Source organism: Cetorhinus maximus, chromosome 5 (genome assembly GCF_964194155.1).
Source record: "Cetorhinus maximus chromosome 5, sCetMax3.hap1.1, whole genome shotgun sequence".
Lineage (NCBI taxonomy): Eukaryota > Metazoa > Chordata > Chondrichthyes > Lamniformes > Cetorhinidae > Cetorhinus > Cetorhinus maximus.
Window position 1 is genome coordinate 83,038,503 of NC_135883.1, and position 19,970 is coordinate 83,058,472.

At 42.3% G+C, this 19,970-nt stretch overlaps 1 protein-coding gene across 1 annotated transcript in view; it reads left to right on the forward strand.

Moving 5' to 3' along the window:
* The window catches only part of mtcl3 (MTCL family member 3), a 73,137-nt gene that overhangs the window by 27,797 nt on the left and 25,370 nt on the right, over positions 1 to 19,970 (forward strand). The window contains exon 5 of the mRNA XM_078542135.1: positions 18,581 to 18,652. Coding sequence (XP_078398261.1) covers positions 18,581 to 18,652 — 72 coding nt within the window. The remainder of the gene's footprint in view (positions 1 to 18,580; positions 18,653 to 19,970) is intronic.

Sequence of the window (19,970 nt, forward strand, 5' to 3'; positions counted from 1 at the left end):
ACTAACACTTTCTCCCTAGCAACAAAATTCTGGGCTGTAGCTTTCCTGTCTGCTTTCAGTTTCATCACTTGCTGTGACATCTTTAAATGTTCCCTAGCCAACTCACATGCTCTGTCCAATCTTTCTGAAATTTGATACGTAATCCAGGAGAGTAGTTTCTGAATTTTGACCCACCAATTTCTCATAAATCAATTTCAGTGGCCGCCTGACCTCATGACCATAAACTAGTTCAAAAGGACTAAACCAGTCGATGCATTAGGAGCGTCCCTAATAGCAAATAACAAGAATGGAATTCCGCTACCCCAATTCTGCGGATAATCCTGACTGTACTTTCTCATCACAGTTTTTAGTGCCATCTTTCCAAAGCCCCTTGTGACACAGGATGATAAGCTGTTAACTTAAATTATTTTATCCCCAAACTGTTCATTACTTCCTTAAACAGCTGTGACAAAAAAAAATGAACCTAGATCTGATTGTATTTCCTTATTTAAACAATCTTCGTTGTTGTAATGTCTGGGAGACACATCCATTATTGTCAGTAAATAGTGATTTCCACTTTTCGTTTCAGGGAGGGGTCCTACACAATCAATCATGGCCCTAGTAAAAGGTTCTTCAAATGCTGGAATTAGAATTAATCACTGTTAATCACTGTTTGTGGTTTCCCTATCACCTAACATGTGTGACATGTTCTACAGAAATTGACTACATCCCTATGCCATCCAGGCCAAAAAAAATGTTTTTGTGTCTACGCCAGTGTCTTTCTAATTCCTAAATGTCTCCCCATTGGAATTTCATGAGCTATCCTCAGAATCTAATTTCTATATCCAAATGGTATTACAATCTGATGTACCTCCCTCCAGCTTTCATTTGCTGAAACATGATAAGGCCCCCATTTTCTTTATTACCCTTAAGGTAATAACATTCTGGAATACATTTTGCCTCTGTTTCTGAGTAAGCTGTTTGATATAAATGTTGTAATTGCAAATCCTTTCTCTGTAACTCCATTAACCTCCTTGAGTTAAACACTTCAGATGAATTGACCTCTGTTCTTTCCTCCTGAATAATGTTACCAAACACAGTGTTAGCTAATTGGACTTCACGTCTTCTCCCTGCTTTGAACTTCCTATTGTTCTTGTTTCACCCTGTGAGCCTGTGATCTTGTTATCGCACAATTTTGAAACAATCCGAGATGCTACCTCTGCGACACTTCTGTTGAAGACACCTCTACAGTCTGCTCAACTACCATAGGCATCACCCACATTTCTGATTCAGCTATATCATTACCCAGGACAAATTGAACTTCTGCAGTGGGCAATTTTCCCACCGCTCCCAACATTCACATCACCTGTTTTCCACTTACGCTTTAAATTTACCTTCCACAAGGGAATAGGTTAAGCACCTCTATGAACCCGACTTATTATCACTGTTCCTGCAATACTCCCTCTGAACAAAAAATATCACTATCTCACAACATTAAGGATTGACTAGCCCATGTCTCTAAAAATTTTAGCATCTTTATCTACTCTACTCTGTACACATGGAAAGATTTTCCCTTCATATACACAATATTTAAACATCTCTGCAACCTGCTCCTTAGAATTCTCCTGGGTAAATTGTGAACACATTCCCACTTTTTTACCTATCGCTGATTCTCCCTGTTTTACCTGTACACAAACCACTGTTTTTTCCTGTGCCTGAACCTCAGAACCCACACTACTCTTACTTCCAGAACTTCACTGCACCCTTATAATTCCAACAGATTTTTCCTGCAATTTCCAGCACACATATTTTTATGTCCTACTTTATTACAATGAAAACACCTCAATTTTTGAATGTCACTTCTACCCTCAACACCTTCCTTTTTATTCTGAGAAAAAACTTCCGACAAATTTCCAACAACTTCTCTTCCCTGACTACCCACCTTCCTTTCACCTTCTCAATTTCTATCCTTTTCCGATTTGAAAGGGTGACAGAAAAAAGGATTGGCACTATGAACAAACTCACGATCATCAGCTATCTCTGCTGCTTGTCTTACTGTTTGAATCCTCTGTTCCTCCACATGATTCTCACTACCGAAGCAATTGAATCTTTAAATTCTTCCAAAAGAATTACTTCTCTATGTTGCCTCTATCTTTAATGCCTGTATCCACCGGTCAAAATTACTTTGTTTTACTCTTTAAAACACAATATAAATTTGCCCAGGATGTTTACTCATATTCCTAAATTTCTGCCTGTATGCCTCTGGAGCCAACTCATATGCACTCAAAATAGCCGTTTTTACCACATCATAGTTCACCGACATTTCTTCTGACAATGAAGCATAAACCTCATGTGCTCTGCCCACCAACCTAGATTATAACACCAATGTCCAGTTTTCCTGTAGCTATTTCATTTGCTTAGCTATCTTCTGAAATGAAATAAAGAATGTTTCCACATCTCTTTCCTCAAACTTTGGAAGAGCTTGTACAAAATTAAACATCTCCCCACTGGGTTTTAGGTTAAAGGTTTTTTCCACATCAGAACTTTCCTCAGAATCTGATATCTCTTTTTTAACTTCCAGCCTTTTAAGCTGGTATGTCCTGTCTCTTTCCTTCTCTTTTTCCCTTTTTTTATCCTTCTCTCTTGTCTGGAATTCCAATTGCAGCTTGTTTTCTTTCTTCTGCCTTTCCGCTTGCTCCCTTTGAAATGTCCTTTCTTTTTCAGTGGTGTCTAGCTCCAGTTTTTTTCATTTCCTTTGCTTGTTCAAGCTCAAGCCTTATCATTTCCATCTGGAGTCTCACCACCTCCAGCTGTGACTCACTAGTGTCAGGTATCAATTCCAACTTTAAATGCTGTATTATTCCTTCAATTATATCTGCTTTCTTAGCCACTGCAGATAACCCTAATTGTAACTTATCAGCCAACTGCATTAACTTATCTTTAGTTACCAATGTAAGCAACCAAAGCTATAACTTCAACTCCCAGACAAGTCTGAGCAACTGCCAAAGCCATAATGCAGTCTCACCACTTAAAAAAAACCTCACACCAACTCCTGAATTCAAAGCGCTTCTCGTAACCTTGGGATGCACCAACTCCAAGCCAATCAAGGAATTTCATATATATCCCGCAGAGAGCCTCCAACTATGGCACAGCTGATGGTAAATGCTGAGTTGTTCAGACCCCAAAGGGAAACATAAAACAATTGCCACAACTTGTTTTGCAATTTGTATAAATTTTGAGATGTGTGACTTGAATTCAGTAATAATAAGACTACCAAGTCCTATAGGTTTTTACAAACTAGATTAAACATTTATTAATAGAAGAAATTACTTTAAATACATACATAGATCTACAAATTACTACTATGATAACTTCTAAATCCCCTACTTAATCTGACTCCCAGTTACACTTTTGTTAAGGCAACAGTAAGACACATAGGGCAGGTTTTTCCTTCATCAGGGGCGCGCGCCTGACTTGAACGAGAGTAAAATAGCGCGTGATGACGTTGGGCAAGCGTCGCGATATCACTGTGCACTCATGCAATATTTTAGTCGGCGGGTGGGAGTCGGCAGCACGCCCGCTGACAATTAAGAGGCCTATTAAGACTGTTAATCAATTAATGGAATTGCATTTTTCACTGCCCGTCCAACCTTAAGGTTGGCAGGTGGGCAAAAAGGCCAAGTGGCCTTTGCATTTTTTGTGAATCCTCATCCATGGGTGGGATGAGTTTTGACCATTGATTTTAAAACAACTTTGAAACTCATTTTCAACATGTCCCTGCTCATGTGACAAAGTCACATGAGCGGGGACATGTTTTCCTTAATTTTAAAATCTTTATTTGTGAAGTTAAAAATCTTCAGCTCCCTGAGGTAGCCCTGTACCTTCAGGGAGCTTTCTGCGAGCGTACCCACATGCATGCGCTGACTTCCGCACCTGCCCTCCTCTCCACCCCCCCCACCCAGGCAGGGCTGAGCATTTCAGCGTGTGATTCACACTGGCTGGCCGTTAATTGGCCAGCCAGTGTGAAATTGCGGTCAGGGCCCGATTGCGGGCAGCGGTTGGTTTCGCGGCTGCTCCCGGGCTTGCCTGCCCATGGCTGCCCAATGAGGGGAAAATCCTCCCCATAGATTTTAAAAGACCCAGGCAAAGAAACATGATACCCTGAACAAGTCGAATTCAAAGTGAGTTTTCTTAACTTCAGCCCTTTGAAGACAACAGCTTGAAGCTTGGATACTGAAGGCTTTTCACACTTGTTAGATCTCAAAATGCCTCCCTTACAAACAGCCTTCATTCCTTTATACATATTTTCCTCTTTGAATGCAAATTCCCATTGTTTCGCTGTCTTTTGTACTTTACCTCTACGAATAAAAAATCTATCATAGTACCAATTCCACCAGTATTCTTTGGGAAAAATAAATTAACACACTATTTCTTACTACTTCTGCTGGCTAGGTATACATTGCATCCCCTCCTTTGAATTCAAGCAACTATAGTTTGTTTAAAAATGCAAATATTTCCTTTACACTTCACATTCTAAAATTTCCCATGTTTACCTAATTAACATTTCAAACCTAACTTCTCTTCTTACATCAAAGTACCCAGACGAGCTGCCTCTAATTCAATTAAGTCTCTTTCTCACACACACAAACAGACACAGACACACACACACACACACACATAGACACATCGCACTATTACTCTATTTTACAATAAGTTCCAATAACATTATGGAAATTATTATATCTTCCTGACAAACCACAGTATTCAAACAAGCAAGATGAAGAAAGAAACAATTGGTATCATGGGAAGTAGTGTAAGCTCACATTTTAAATTTGTAGATGTGGTAATGGTACCAATTTGTGGTAGTATTTATCTCTGTAATTTGTACCTCCTAGAAGTCAGACTCATCAAAGCTAATTTGTATGTCATGTTCACTGCACACATTTCACTGAAGCCAATTCCAATATGCTAATGAATTCATAAACACATTTACACATGAGCATTGATGAACTTGTTCAAACTAACATAGAGAAAACTATCAGCGCAAGGGTATTAATAATTACTACCCATAGTGTTTATGGCAAAAATCCACCTTCGTGAATGGTCTGGGGACATGGGCCCAAATTTAACCTATTCAAATTAAAATCGGTGAAATTTCAATTCAATTAATAAGTCTGGAATATAAAGCCGGTCTCAGTAATGATGACCATGACAACTATCATTAATTGTTGTAAAAACCTATGTGGTTCACTAAAGTATTTCAGGGAAGGAAAACTGCCTTCCTCACCAGTTCTGGAATACATGTGACTCCAGTCCCACAGCAGTGTAGTTAACTTTTAATTGTCTCCTGAAATGGTCGAGCAAGCCACTCAGTTCAAGGGCTACTAGGGGCGGGCAACAAATGCTGCCTTTCCAGCGATGCCCATATCTCATGGAAAAATAAAGAAAAAAAAAGATAAAACTAATGCATCAAGAAGAATGAAACAACAGGCACAGTTAATAGAAGAATAGGCCCTTACTGTTCTAGATTTCATTGTTTGGTAGGCTGAAGCCTGGATTCATGCAGGTGGAATATCATTCAGAAAGCTTGGCACCATCTGGGCAAAGCAATTAGCTTGACCAGTACTCCTGCCACTCAACTCTGTAGTCACCACCACCAGTGCAACGTGGCTGCAGAATGTACAGTGTGCACTGCAGCAACCTGCTACACTTACTTCAACATTTTCCAACTTTGCAATCCCTACCATTGAAAAGGACCAGGACAACGACATCATGGGAATGCCATCACCTGTAAGTTCCCGTCTAAGTCATAAACCATTCTGCTTGGACATAAACCACTATTTCTTTATCACCACTGGGCAACGTACAAGAAATACACATTGTGGGAAGACCATCACCACAAGGGAAAAGCCCACCATCACCACTCAAAGGAACAAGGAATAGGTGATTAATGCAGCCTTGGCAGTGTTGCCCACATCCTGGAAACAAAAAAATGCAACCACATTAATGATCAAGACTAGTAAGCTAATGTCTTTTTACACATTTCTGTATTTGAAATGTTTCTAGTTACTTTTCAAAAGATTCTGCAGACTCGGTACTCATCACACACCACGTGCAAGATAAGATAACTAATTCAAACAATCTCCTCAACCTCTCTTACTTTCTTCTTACTCTCATTCTTCAGTTTTATCCATCTTATATCCAATCCAACTATTGAAATATAAATCTTGATAATTTCAGGAATTAGAAGGAATATTTTGAATCCTTTCTAAAGTCATTCAGCTGTCCCCCAATTATTTTAGTCAGTTTTGCCCCTGTTGTGGGAAATAATTTTAGTGCCATAAGCATTTACTCAAAACACAGTCATTGCTTTTTGGAAATCATCACTGCTGTTGCTTTTATCTGCATCAGCAAAAAGCTGGAGGTACAATGATTAATATTAAAAATACTGCTTGAAGATAATCTCACAGTTGTGTTATAGTGGGTTAATGTCACAGCCCCAAATTCACATTTCTTGTCTTTGGCAAGGGACCCAAACATTATGTTTGACTTACTAATCACATTCCTACAGTATGGAGATATTTTTGAAGAGCAATTGGTAACAATGTCCAATTTTTTTCTCCTGCTCCCTTGCAGTTAAGGTGCGACTATTCATAGTGATTTAAAATGAATGAAATGTGCCTTTTATGTTCATTATTTTGTGTTTTCTTATTCAATGCGATTTGACAACCAGTCAAACTAATTACCCTGTCTAGGTTTCTTTGAATTGAATTAACTTTCACTATTCTTTCTGCATGCTTATGTCATCAGCATACTTAGCAATTATGCTTTTTATGCCATTGTCAAGATTTTATGCACACCGGGGATCTAAGCGCTAATCCTTTAAAATATGACATTAACCACCTCTGTTGTAAAATAAGGAAAATTGCAGTGTTTCAAATTACAGGAGGAATGATCCTCAGCTATTTGTTATTTTCTATATTAAATGTAATAAGGATTGAAATAGAACAGAATTTATTTATTGAGCAATCTTTGAAATCTAATTCCTGTTGATTTATTAATAGGAAGTCATACTGCAAAATTGAAGGGTTTTTTTTATTTTAAAATAATGCTGCTCTTATTAAGATGGGGGTGTTTTATTGGGGAATTAAACTCTTCCAAATGACTGTCAGGATCTAACACTCCCAAACCAGTTGCAGCACAGGCAGGCTAAGTAAAGCATCCTCCACTTTGCCCCAACACCATGCCTCAGGCCCAGCATCAGAACAGCATCCTGCACCAATGTGACAATTTTTCATTTTCTACACCAGCTATCTGAATAACATTGCCAATTAACACCAAATATGGCATAGTTATTTTGCTGTTGACCCATGCCCACTAGACATTGCATTGTGGCTGCCCACACTCATTTCACAAAGAACCTTTACAGTGAACAGATGGAGAACTCTTTCATCCTATAAGTTTAGGCTGACAATTTGAATCCCAGTCCTAGAACTGGAAGATCATGTCTAATTCGCTGCATTACCCAGTTCCCAAACATGCTTTACTGATAGATTGTTGGTAGTTCTGACCAGTGCAGTAAGACAATATATTAAGGTGATTAAATATGTTTGTTTTGAATAAGTGCTCTATTAGAGATTGGTGGCAAAAGTAATAGATTTAGAATTAGTGCAAATAGTTACAAAGGAAATCAAAAACTGGAGAGACTCCTCTGTGAGTTATCTAGGAGTCTGCCATCAATTGTTGTGCTGCGTTAAGCCTGCCACTGGGGAGGAAATGCCAAAAGTAGAACAGAATTGCCCTACATAGATTCTAGCTCCAAATTTACATACATTATACAGCAAGTTCCAAGCCTAATTTGAGAATACTGACATTGGGTTGCATTCTGTAAAATATTACTATGAACCATGAATTAGTAATTAATAATAGTTGATTTAAATCAAGATCTTTTAATTGTAGTCCAAGTTTTACTGCTAGCACAATTGGACCACTATAATTCACAAACCTAAATTATTATTTTCCACATGCATGAATTATCCTGTTGAATTATGGAGTTACATTATGAATTGTGTCTATCTCGAACATGCAGTACTCCGTACTATGAGATACTGGCCTGACTATAAAATTTGCCGCCTTGTAAAAATAAAGATTATTCCTGCTAAGTTGCGAATATGATCATTTTATACACTAAAAAAAGAAAGAATTGCACTTATATAATTCCCTTTATGACCACCAGATATCACAAGGGCTCTATAACCAATGAAATACTATTCAAGTGTAGTCATTATAATGTAGGAAACACAGCAGCCAGTAAATGTACAGCAAGCTCCTATCAACAGCAATGTGATAAAGACCAGATAATCTTTTTATTGTGATGTTGATTGAGGGATAAATATTGGCCAGGACCTGGAGATAACAGCCCTACCCCTCTTCGAAATAGTGCCACAGGTTATTTTACATTCACCTGAGAGGGCAGATGGGGCCTTGGTTTAGCATCATGTACAATTTCTGACATTGTGGCACTCCCTCAGTACTGCACTGGAATGTCAGCATTGATTCCTGGGGCTGCACTTTACGTGTCCCTGCCGGGTGTGTTTTCGGCGGGGGGATGTTGGGGATTTGGGGGTGGCACGAAAAATAGGACCCACTCGCATAATATGGGGGGTGGGTGGGCGCTGAAATCGGCAGCCTGTCTGCTATATTTAAATAAATTATTAGGGGTCAATTGAGCTTGTTAACAAGTCAATTGACCTGGATAATACACTGCCCACACCATAACGCGGCTGGCATGAGCAGTTGGGTGGGAGTGGGCAAGCCATTTAAAAAAAACTTTTTCAAAGAGAGGGAAGGAAGGGAGTGCACGAACTTCAGGGGGGTGCCCTTTGCTCTTCCGGGGGGCAGACCCCCCCCTAAGATAATAGTTCTCTTCCTCGCTGCCTGCTCTATAAAAGACACGACCCCCATGCACCCATTACTAAACTGCCCAAACACACCCTGCCCAAAACCCCAGACTTACCTGGCTCTGGGATTCATGGATCTTCTTCTTGCTCCTGGTTGCAGTACTGGTAGTGCCCACTAATATGCCCTTGGCACTGCCAGGACTGATGGACCTGCCGGCCAATTAGATTGGCCAGCAGCTTCTGAGGGCGGGACATCCTCCCCAGTGAGGGGCGGAAGTCCCACACTGTCCCACCTGCACTGCGTAATGGCTGTGGGATGGGCTGGCAATCTGCAGGCTCTATGCCGGATTTTCTTCCGGGGCGGGGAGGTGTGATCCATCTGGCCAAGCTCCTGAGTTAGAGACTAGAGTGCCATCAACTGAGCCACAGCAGACACACATGTAGAATGATGACAGGAAATACATATATGGTACTTCCTGTCACCTTTCCTGTTTCAACATGGCATGTGGGTATTTCAATATTAATTATGTTCAGATTTAGTGACTCCTGTCCTGCCACATTAGGATTTTCCCACTCAAAAGCAAAATACTGCAGATACTGGAAATCTGAAATAAAACAGAAAATGTTGGAAATTCTTCTCTCATAGGGTAGTGAATGCCTGGAATTCCCTACCTCAGAGGTGGCTAGATCACTGAAAGTATTTAAAGATAAGGTAGATAGATTTTTGAAATATCGGGGAGTTGAGGGCTATGAGGAGCTGGCACGAAAGAGGAGGTGAGGCTTGGGGCATATCGGCCATGATCTTATTGAATGGTGGGGCAGGCTTGAGGGGCCGAATGGCCTACTCCTGCTCCTATTTCTTATGTTCTTAAGCTCAGCAGACCTGGCAGCATCTGAGGAGAGAGAAACAGCCTGCACGTTTAAGGCCTGTGATCATTCATCAGATTATCTCCACAGCTGGTGCCAGGCCTGCTTCGTGTTTCCAGTATTTTCTCATTAATGTGACAGCCTGTGACTCTGTAGTTCCCTGCTGTGGTCACCAGGTGGTAACATGGGACAGATTTGGCATTCTCCCTCTGAATATTTTTAATTTTCCCTTTTTTCTTCATTAGCTGTAATTTCAATTTTCGCATTAAAGATTTCAAGGAAATGTTGTAAGAAATTAAATGTATTGCATTGCTCTTTGTGTCTTTTAATGCTTTCGTTGAAGTGTTTTGAAGGTGGCCGTCTGTCTTAAAGGGCTGGGCTTCAGTTAACATTTTTTATCCCATGGTACTTTCAATCACATCTATGCATTCTAAGCATGCACAGTTTGCAGATTTTTCTGGAATGTAAGCTATAGTTTGAAGGTTAAGAGGGATTGCCCACTTATCCTTTGAGGATTTGAGAATTTATTTGCCTTTTCCAATACTTTAAAATAAACTGGAGATGGGGATTGAATTATCAAAGCTTTTACTTCAGGTATCTGGTGTACTTATATAAATATATTGCTATCATGCTTTTCTGAAATGACAGATAGACTAAAGCAGCACATGCGATCAGGAACAGATGTGAAAAAATAAATGCGTTTTTTTGTTGGTGATTAGGAAATAAAATAGAAATTGGTGGTAAAGAATTATTTTTATCAATCATCACTTTTGACTGTATATATTTAAAAATATCTGATCCATTTTTGAGGTTAAACAATTTTTTTTATATAATAAACTCGCGAACTACATGATTAATGGGCCGTAACCTCCGAGCTCCCCAGTGTCGGATTTGGGGAGGTACCCCAAAGCTGCACTGGGGAATCCCTCTAGCAGGTAAGGGTTTGTACGGCAATTGCTCAGAAGTGCACACTTCCTCTGGACAATTGCGCTGCACTGGGTACCATCTGAAAATGCGGCTTAAATCGCAAACTTCGGATAGTTCCACCGAGGTTATACCAATAGCTATCCAGAAAATGTTAGAAGAATTGAAACCTCTTCCAACTTCTGGGTAACTATTGTAAAGACCCAGACCGATCCCACATAGGACTCCCCCCACACTCCCCCGACCCCTGACCCCCCAGTGGACTCCCCCACCTGTGACTAACCACACCTGCCACAGTATTCCCCACCCGCCAGCCCCCCATGGGATTCCGCCCACCTGTATGGGACTCCTCACATGACACCCCCGTCCGGGGCCCAACACTTACCCCCTGACCTGATCCGAATCCCCAACTATCATGTCTGATCCACACTCCCCGAAATGCCAATCTCCCCAGCCCACGTGCATGTCCGATCCCCCCCAGTCCCCCTGATGTCCTATCCACCCCACCCCACCTCCATGCCCGAACCCCCAGCACCCCCCAAACCCTGAATGTCTGACCCGCTCCACCCCCTCCCGATGTCCGACCCCACCAGCCCTCCCTATGTCCGACCCACTCCCAGTCCCCCTGAATGTCCAATACCCTAACCCCACAAATGTCCAGCACCCCCAACCCCATAAATGTCCGGCCCGCTGCACCCCCTCCCGATGTCCAACCCACCCAGCCCCTCCTGATGTCCAACCTCCTCCCCCTATCCTCACCTGACCTTAGGCACTTACAGCTAGTGCTGTAAAAAAGGGGGTGTGTCTTCCTTCAATTCGATGGTGCTGGACTTCGGAGACAGCTGCATTGCCTGGATCTTGCCGGACCTGAGTTAAAAGGTCGGGCGAGGCTGACATGGAAGAGATTTGGCATAGGTAAGTGGGCATGGAGTGGTAATTTGATGCTGATTGCCACACTGATGAAGTTACGGCCCATTAGCTTATATCCTTTGGGCGGAATCGTCCCAGATTACCCGCCCACTGCAACAACGGCTTCTCACGCCGTATCGTACCAAACCCGCCTCATTAATTATGAATTTCCAGGAAGCACGCCGATTCCATGGCGGATGGGGTCTCATTCGCCTACCACGCCATCACCTTGCCGCTTCATCATCACCCTCTTCGAGAACCTCCTCACCTTCAGCACCGTAACGTGCAGCCTTCGGCGACATTAGTTGTCGGTCATCTGCAGGAATGAAGGTGGCATCTATAGACCCTGGATCTAGCTAGGCGCCGACTGACAACGGCTCGCTGTGGCTCTTCAGCAGCCTGTGCAGGAGCCTCAGCTGCCCCTTCTTCCTGAGGGCACTGCTCCTCCCTCTATGCAACAAGGTACCTCCATCATGCTCTTCTCTGTCGTCTTCGCTCTCTGTACGCCATGAGGTACACAGCTAGTTCACCAGGCTCCATGTCCCTGATGTATTCCTCCTGCAGAAGGAAAGAGAGAGATGTGTGGGTTAGCTTGGGCGTTCTAAGAACCTCTCTTGGTTAAGTCTGAAGGCCCCTTAATGCATTCTGGAGAGTGCTGGCTACCACTTGGATGGCCAGAGTTTACTGCGCTGCAAGGCTGCCCAAAACTCTAACCACCTCTGCCTCACTCTACCTGACCGATTGGCGGCAGCTTTGCCCATTGGACTGCATGCTGTATCTCAGCTCAGGTGCAGGCATTCTCCTAACCTGCACTGCAAGGCTGCACTAAGATAAAAGCAAAATACTGCGGGTGGTGGAAATCTAAAATAAAAACAAAAAATCCTGGAAAAACTCAGCAGGTCTGACAGCATCTGTGGGGAGATAGACAGAGTTAATGGGCTGCATCTTACCTGTGCCGGGTGGGCGAGGGCGGGCGCGGTGCGGATTGTCACCCGCGATCAGCTGCGCGCTGCCATTTTACATGGGCAGGCCAATTAAAGCCCGCCTAGCATAATACGTGGCTGGTAGCGCTCAGCACTACCTATGCAGGCGGGGGGGAGGAGGGAGAGTCGGGGCCTGTGCTCTTTCATGCATGCACGCAAAAGAGCGCAGAAACCTCCCTGAGGCATTGAGCTGCCTCAGGGAGATTAAGTTGGTAATGAAAATTTTCAATAAATGATCTAAAAAATTATTTAAACATGTCTCCTCATGTGACAGTGTCACATGCGCTGGGACATGTTTGTGTATTTCGCAAAATTTATTTAATTATTTTATTAAACCTTCAGGAAACTTCATCCTACCCATGGATGAGGCTTCCTGAAAAACGCGAAGGCCGCTTGGGCTCTTCGCCTGCTTGCCGACCTTAAGGTTGGATGGGCAGCATTACTAACAAGTTTAATTTTTTTTTTAATGGCCTTAGTAGGCCGTTGACAGTTTGGCGGGTGTGCAGCCGCCTCCGGAGTGTGTCCGCCGAGTGAAATATCTAAATGATGCGCCATGACGTCGGGACGCATGCTCGATATCATCTCGCGTCACTTTGCGCATCGGGCCCGCCCCCCACCATGCCGACGGCAGTATTCTGGCCCATGATTCGAGTCCGTATGGCTCTGAAGAAGATTCATACGGACTCGAAATGTTAACTCTGTTTCTCTCTCCACAGATGCTGTCAGACCTGCTGAGTCTTTGCAGCATTTTCTGTTTTTATTAGTGCAAGGCTGCACTGTTAGCTTGAACCATGGGGGAGACTGGTCCAAACCAGGATGCTGACATTGCAAGGGGCTGTGAGCACCTCCAGCAGTGACTGCTCCATGGCCAGTTTTAGCAAGGGGATTGTACAATGTGCCCAGTTGTCCAACTGTTCTGCAGTCCACTAAAATACTCATTAGTTTGCAGTTTGTACCCAAGGGATGAAAAGCTCTGGAGCACTTGGTGGCACTTTCATGTCCCTGAGTTGCTTGAGTGGGCAGATAAACTAGAGATCTGACTCCACGCATGTCAATGTGGCTGCGTCTGAACTGCCTCAGCTGCAGAGGAATGGTCACTTTATACAGGTTTCCCTAATGCGTGGCCGCTTCTCTCCCCCTCACCTCGCACGTGCTTGTGCAATACCTTCAGCCACAGGGCAGCCCTTGCCCCGACCCCCAAGTTATTTCAACTGCAGGGCAGACCTTGCCCCTGCAATGGGCCTCAACCTTGAAGTCCAACAGGTGCCTCAGGTGAGCACTGCGTACCGATACTGTGCACTCACCTCTGAGTTCCCCTCAAAGTGCAGCACACCAAGTGCACGCCTTATACATACTGCTGTGACAGACGTCAGTGTGCATTCATGCCGATGTGCGTGGACCATCCAGCGTGGGGCGATGATTCTGGCTGGCTGGCTGGGCTTATAATGATATGCAGATGTATTACGATGAGATTCCTGATGTCCGATGGCAAGAAACACGGTCCGCCATTGACGGGCTGAGCAGACGATCGCAAACTGGTTTCACGACACCATGAAACCGATTTCTGACCTTCTTGCTATATTGTCCGCTCACGCCACCGAGTACGCTCGATGCCAGCGGGCACGGAAAATTCCTCCCCTGGCCTTCTCGCCACTGCTGTACCTTCCCATTACCCTTTCTTCTCCCTCCATGTCCTCGGTCTTTCTTTGCCTTTGAGTAACCCATTCAACTGCTATTCCTTCCCGCCCCCTTGGTCTATTGTTACCTTCTTCTACCCTATCCCTTAATCCACTTCTCTTTTTTTCAGTTACTCCTGCAGGAATGTGTAATGAAAAGTGTAGAGCTCTTTTCTCTTAAGAGGTTTCCCTCTTCCCCTCCCCTCCTAATATTCTTTCTTACTTGTTTCCCTCAAAAGCTTGGTTTGTCTTCAAAATTCAACATTAACAAAAGAAATTCTAATGTGTTTCTCTCTATTTGCATCTTTCTGTTTGTGTCTCTATCCCCTTCTAGCTCAAAGTTACATGCAAATAGCAATGACTTTTTCTGTCAAGAAAATAGAGGTGGATAATCAAATGGCTTCAAAATTCAATTGATCATTTTGAAAATGTAATTAACATTAGATTTTAAAAGTACGGTCTCTCCTTTCCCCTCTTTCTGTGTGTTTACCTCTTGTCTTTCTCTTTCACCCTCATCCCTCTCTCTAATTCTGCCTTTCACTTCCTTAGTCAAGAACACTTTTGAAACTTTACAAAACACAAAACAAATGTAAGCAATTGGAGCATTGCCTTTTGTTTCTCTCTATTTCACTCATACATTGTGTAGTAGAAGGGTGTGACACATATAGGGTTAATGTGGGACTGAGTAGAGTACTGCCTACACAGTGATGTAAGAGAACACATGACGTGCACCTAAGGGTCAGTGCCTTGTTTGATAGAGCCACCTGTAGAAGCAAGCATGAGACAGCTCTTAGTTTGGACCTTTATTTTACCTATGTATATAGGTTCTAGTGGTTGATAAATACTTACTAATCAACTACCTAAGACTACGAATACTTTAATAAGACCTACTGAACTAGCCCAACAACTTACAACATGGCTGAACAACTCAAATCCTCACATAGAACGGAGAAGAAAATTAAAACACTGGAAAACCGCAGAAAAAAGTCAAAGAAGCATTCTGACCTGATGAAAACCTCAAGAAGCGAAGACGCAGAAGGAAATTCCAGAGAAAAGCAGAAGACTCCATTGAATCCTGTGGAAGTCCAACTTCAATGCCCAGAGTATGCATAGTCAGCAGACCTAGCAGAGGTGAGCAAAAAATTTAAAATTCCTGAACAACACAGGTTCTGAAAAAAGTTAAATACTGCTAAATAAAAGGTCTAAATTTAATAAATGTGTCCAGCAGTCAGGGGAACCTATTGACTCATTCATTACTGAGCTGTACAGAATGGCTGAACGCTGTGATTATGGTGACTTGAAATCTGAGCTAATCAGGGATAGAATAGTTGTAGGAGTGGCAGACGCACTCTCAGACATACTTCAAGCAAAGGAAAATCAAACCCTTTAGAAGGCCATTCAGATTTTCAGGCGATTTGAAATCCATTTGCAGCTCCAAAATAAGGGGAGAATGCAAATCATGGTACAAAGTAAACTCCACTGTCCAGCTAGTGAAACGGCACAGAAACAGGGACATTCCAGGTGAAAGGAAGCAATACCCTACCCAATCAACAGAATGACCATGCCAGCATTGTGGAGTAAAGCGTCCCCACAGACATGATCAATATCTGACAATTTCAGCCGAATGCTTTCAATGTAACTGAATAGGACACTCCGGAAAGCTGTGCAAAGCCAAAACACCTAAACACACAGAAGATCCCAAGCGGATTCACGATTTCGAGACAGCACTCCAAGAGGACACACAACTGTACTTCTTGGGTAAGGCCAAAAATCCTGGACTTTCGTTCTGGAATGCGGACATCTCAGTTAATGGCCATTTCACAAATGTAATTGGACACAGGAGCCAGTGTTCCTATTGGACAAAGAACTATGGCTGAGAGACCTCTGGCTCGGAACAACAGACGCACCACTTTATGGGCCTAGAGGAACCTGACTTCCGGTCACAGGCATGATTCTGGAACCACTAAGGTATGGCAGCAAACAAACCTTTCAGCTGATGTATGTCATCTGTAGCCAGTCTTTTTCCTCTTGAACAGAGATACCTGTGTCGTCCTGAATCTTCTCAAAACAGCAAAAGATGCCAAGACAACTATTGTCATAAATTATACAGAACTGCAAGTTCCTGAGAGCTCCATCCAACAAGAAAGATTCATTTGACTGGGACTTCAGCTCTGAATTGTCTTCTCTGTTTGCAGAGCAGGTTTGTCCACTTTTGCTACAGGTGCCAGAAGCCCCACATTGGTCAGACAGTGAATCACTCAGATGGATACCATGACACCTCGAGCAGATGACAGTCAAGAGAGGAATCAGCAATGAGAAGAGCCTCAACCTCTGGCTCCAGTGCCAGTTGTAGATTTAGGTCCTGAGACCATAGAGCAGATGTTGCCATCCCCAGCCTGCATGACAGGGCCACAAGCAATGCTGGAACTGAGTAGCAGCCATCCATTGGCGACAGCACACCACAGAGCCAAACACAACAGTGAGCTTACTACCAGGTCACACCATCACAACAGGAAGAGCCATCTTCCATTCCAGCATGCGTCCAAGCTGCATAAAGGAAGAAGAGGAAAAAACACTATAGGGACAAGCCCAGAGATGGTTCACCCCATAAAGAGCAGGATAAACCAACTGCCATTGATCACTACAATTGGGGAATCGAAAAAGAGCAATTCAATGCCAAAAAGAAAGGAAAAAGAGAATGAAAAGACACCCAAATGCCTGAACAACCTCCAATTCAACAAAGTTTACCTCTACTAGCAGAGCCTGCCGCTCCTCCAACAGTGGTGAGGACAAGATGTGGAAGGGTTATAAGGTCTCGAGACTGCCTGAACCTCTGAACTCAAAGACTTGAATGGGAGATGAGGTGTTAGTAATGATGTAATACAGTACATGGGGTAAACTGGGATAACTTGTAAATACATTGGATAAAGACTTGGGTCGAGGTATGGTATAAGGCCCTGGCACACAAAGGGTTAATGTGGGCCTGAGTACAGCAACGCCACACAGCGATGTAAGAGAACACATGACCTGCACCTAGGGGGTCAGTGTAGTATTGGACAGAGCTGTGTGTAGAAGCAAGCATGGAGACAGCTCCTAGTGTGGACCTTTATTGTACCTATGTATATAGTTTCTAGTGGTTAATAAATACTATCTGTTGAACTACCTAAGAGTACAAATACTTTAATAAGACCTACTGAACTATGCCCAATACTTACAAAACATTGGGCATAATTTTGATTTTGGTGGCAGTGTAAAACGGGTGACATCGATTCAACCATCTTGTTATACATTGTTATACATCTCTCCCGATTTTCATTTCTATTAAATTCCAGGAACCCCTCTCCTTGTCACTTACATTTGGCTGCCTGATCTTCATCTACCAGTTGCTGTGCACCCTCTTCACACCTGTTCCACACCACTGGCATTTAAATGAAGCTTGGTAATTAAAATACCCTGGGCCTGAAATGTGTAACTGGCTAAAGCCCACACCAGTTTAAATCAACCTCCTTGTTACTGAGAAAAAAGATGCTGGCCTAAAAGAAATTCAGCAAATATTTTGAATGATTCTTGTAAACCTGTCAGCCAGCTGCATACTATGAATAATATACTCTCAAGCATAAAAAAACAGCTGTTATTTTTCACACTGTGTGGTATTTTTAACATTGAAAATACATATTATTAGCAATTCCTACAGGAATAGGAGGTATTGGAGATACTTGTAATGAGTTTTCAATGAAATGCATGTACTGTTTACTGAATGTGATATATAACATAGATGGATAGGCGTAATATGTTAAGCTTTATGAAGGGCAGCTGAGAAAAATGTATAGCTTAGGGGGTTGAGAATGATATAAAAGATCTGAATGTATTTGCAGTGGACAAAATGCAGCCCATTTAAATACCTCACATATACAAATGAAATATTTTTTTAGCATAAAACATGACAGCTAAATAAAAATAAAAGATAATACATTTGCCTTAAAATTTAGCATGTGTAGCATTAGATGTTGGGGTAAGAATTGCATAATTTGGTCCCATAATATTTTAAATTGTATTTTTAATCTCACTTGGCTTGTTAAAACTGAGTTGAATATGAAGAAACATTACTTATTGTGTGCTGATTTTTTTGCTAATTTGTTGTTAGAATCTATACATGCACTAAAATTAAATAAAATGTAACAAATGAACATTGAAGGGTGTAGTACTGATGGCAAGGAAGTTTCAAAGGAATTTTCATGAATGTATTATTTGACTATGCTAAATAGTAATGAATATTTTTCCATCCACTAGTGGTTAAATTGAAAATTACCATCATGATTATCTGATTTCTTTTCCCTTGTAGTCTTCATTAAAGCGACGAGGAAGTAAAGACCTGCAAAAATCTGAAAAGAAATCCCAACAGGTCACTCACGAGGTATTGTGATTGTGCTTAAGACATATTATATAAAGTAATCTATATTGATAATAGCAAACATTTATTTGTAAAATCAAATCATCTCACTGTATCAAATTATTGTCAGAGGGAAATTGATTTAGATGAGCAAATATGAAATGTACATTAGCAATATCAATAATAGGTTTATAATCGATTTTTAACAGCGCTGTGTCAGTTTTTCAAGGGACGTTTGAAGACTGATGCTGGTAGCTGTGTGATTACAGGACACCATTTTTAACAGAAAATAAAAGATGCAATATTTTGTATTTTTTTAGGATGAATTGTTCAAATTTGTTTTTACATAATTATGGGGGCTAATTTTCCCTATCACCATTGAGAAGGAACAGGGCAGTAGCACTCAAAAAATTGCAGCGCTGATCTTATTGCCTTGTTCCCCTCCCAATAGGCCCACTGACATTTCTAGGTGGCCTTGGAATTAGGCAGCCAGAGTGACTACCTGGATCAAGCTGACACCATATTAAGGCATGCATGTAGGGGTCCCAAGATGTACCGTATATAGGATCTCAATGCAATTTTCCAGTCCTAATGAGCAGAGTGTGTGCAGCACACACTCTACCCATTGGTGCTAGATGTAGAGCAGCCTTACTATTAATCCTTAAAGAGATCACTGTAGAGTGATCGGTGCTCAGAAAAATGGGACCATTACGTTTTAAAGATATTTGTGGAATCAGAAGGAGCATTAAAGCCTACGTAAATCTTCCCCATTAACTGTTGGTCCTTCATGCCCTCAGACTCCACCCCCACACCTCCTACCCCCCCTGCCCCACCACCCCACCACTTCCCAAGGTTGCCTTTCTTGTTATGCTCTCACTTCCAGTTGTGGGGAGAAGTCGCCGAATTTTGTGTGCCTCCTTTGCTCGGCTACGCTGCCTTTGAGTGTTGATTCAATGATCACACCATTGTATTTCCCTGCAAATGAAGCCCAAGCATCAAAATGGCTCAGACCTCACACAAGGACATTAAGTGGGTGACACAGTCACTGCCCACCGTACACCTCAAGTCCACCGAAAGTAAAAATCAGCACCATGAAGCTATAAATTTATTACAACGTAATAATTTATTGCATCTCTTCCAGTCTAGATTTTTAGATGTACTTCACTGCTTTATGTTAGCAGTGGCAGTGTAAGTTCAGCATTAGGCACTGGAAGTATGATCAGAAATTGCCAAAATCGATTGCCACCCCCAAGCCTATCCACTTTTGGTTAGGCAGGAGATCATCTCTCAGCAGCCTCACCGAAAGCCAACAAGATGCTTATTGTCATATGGTATTAAGCAG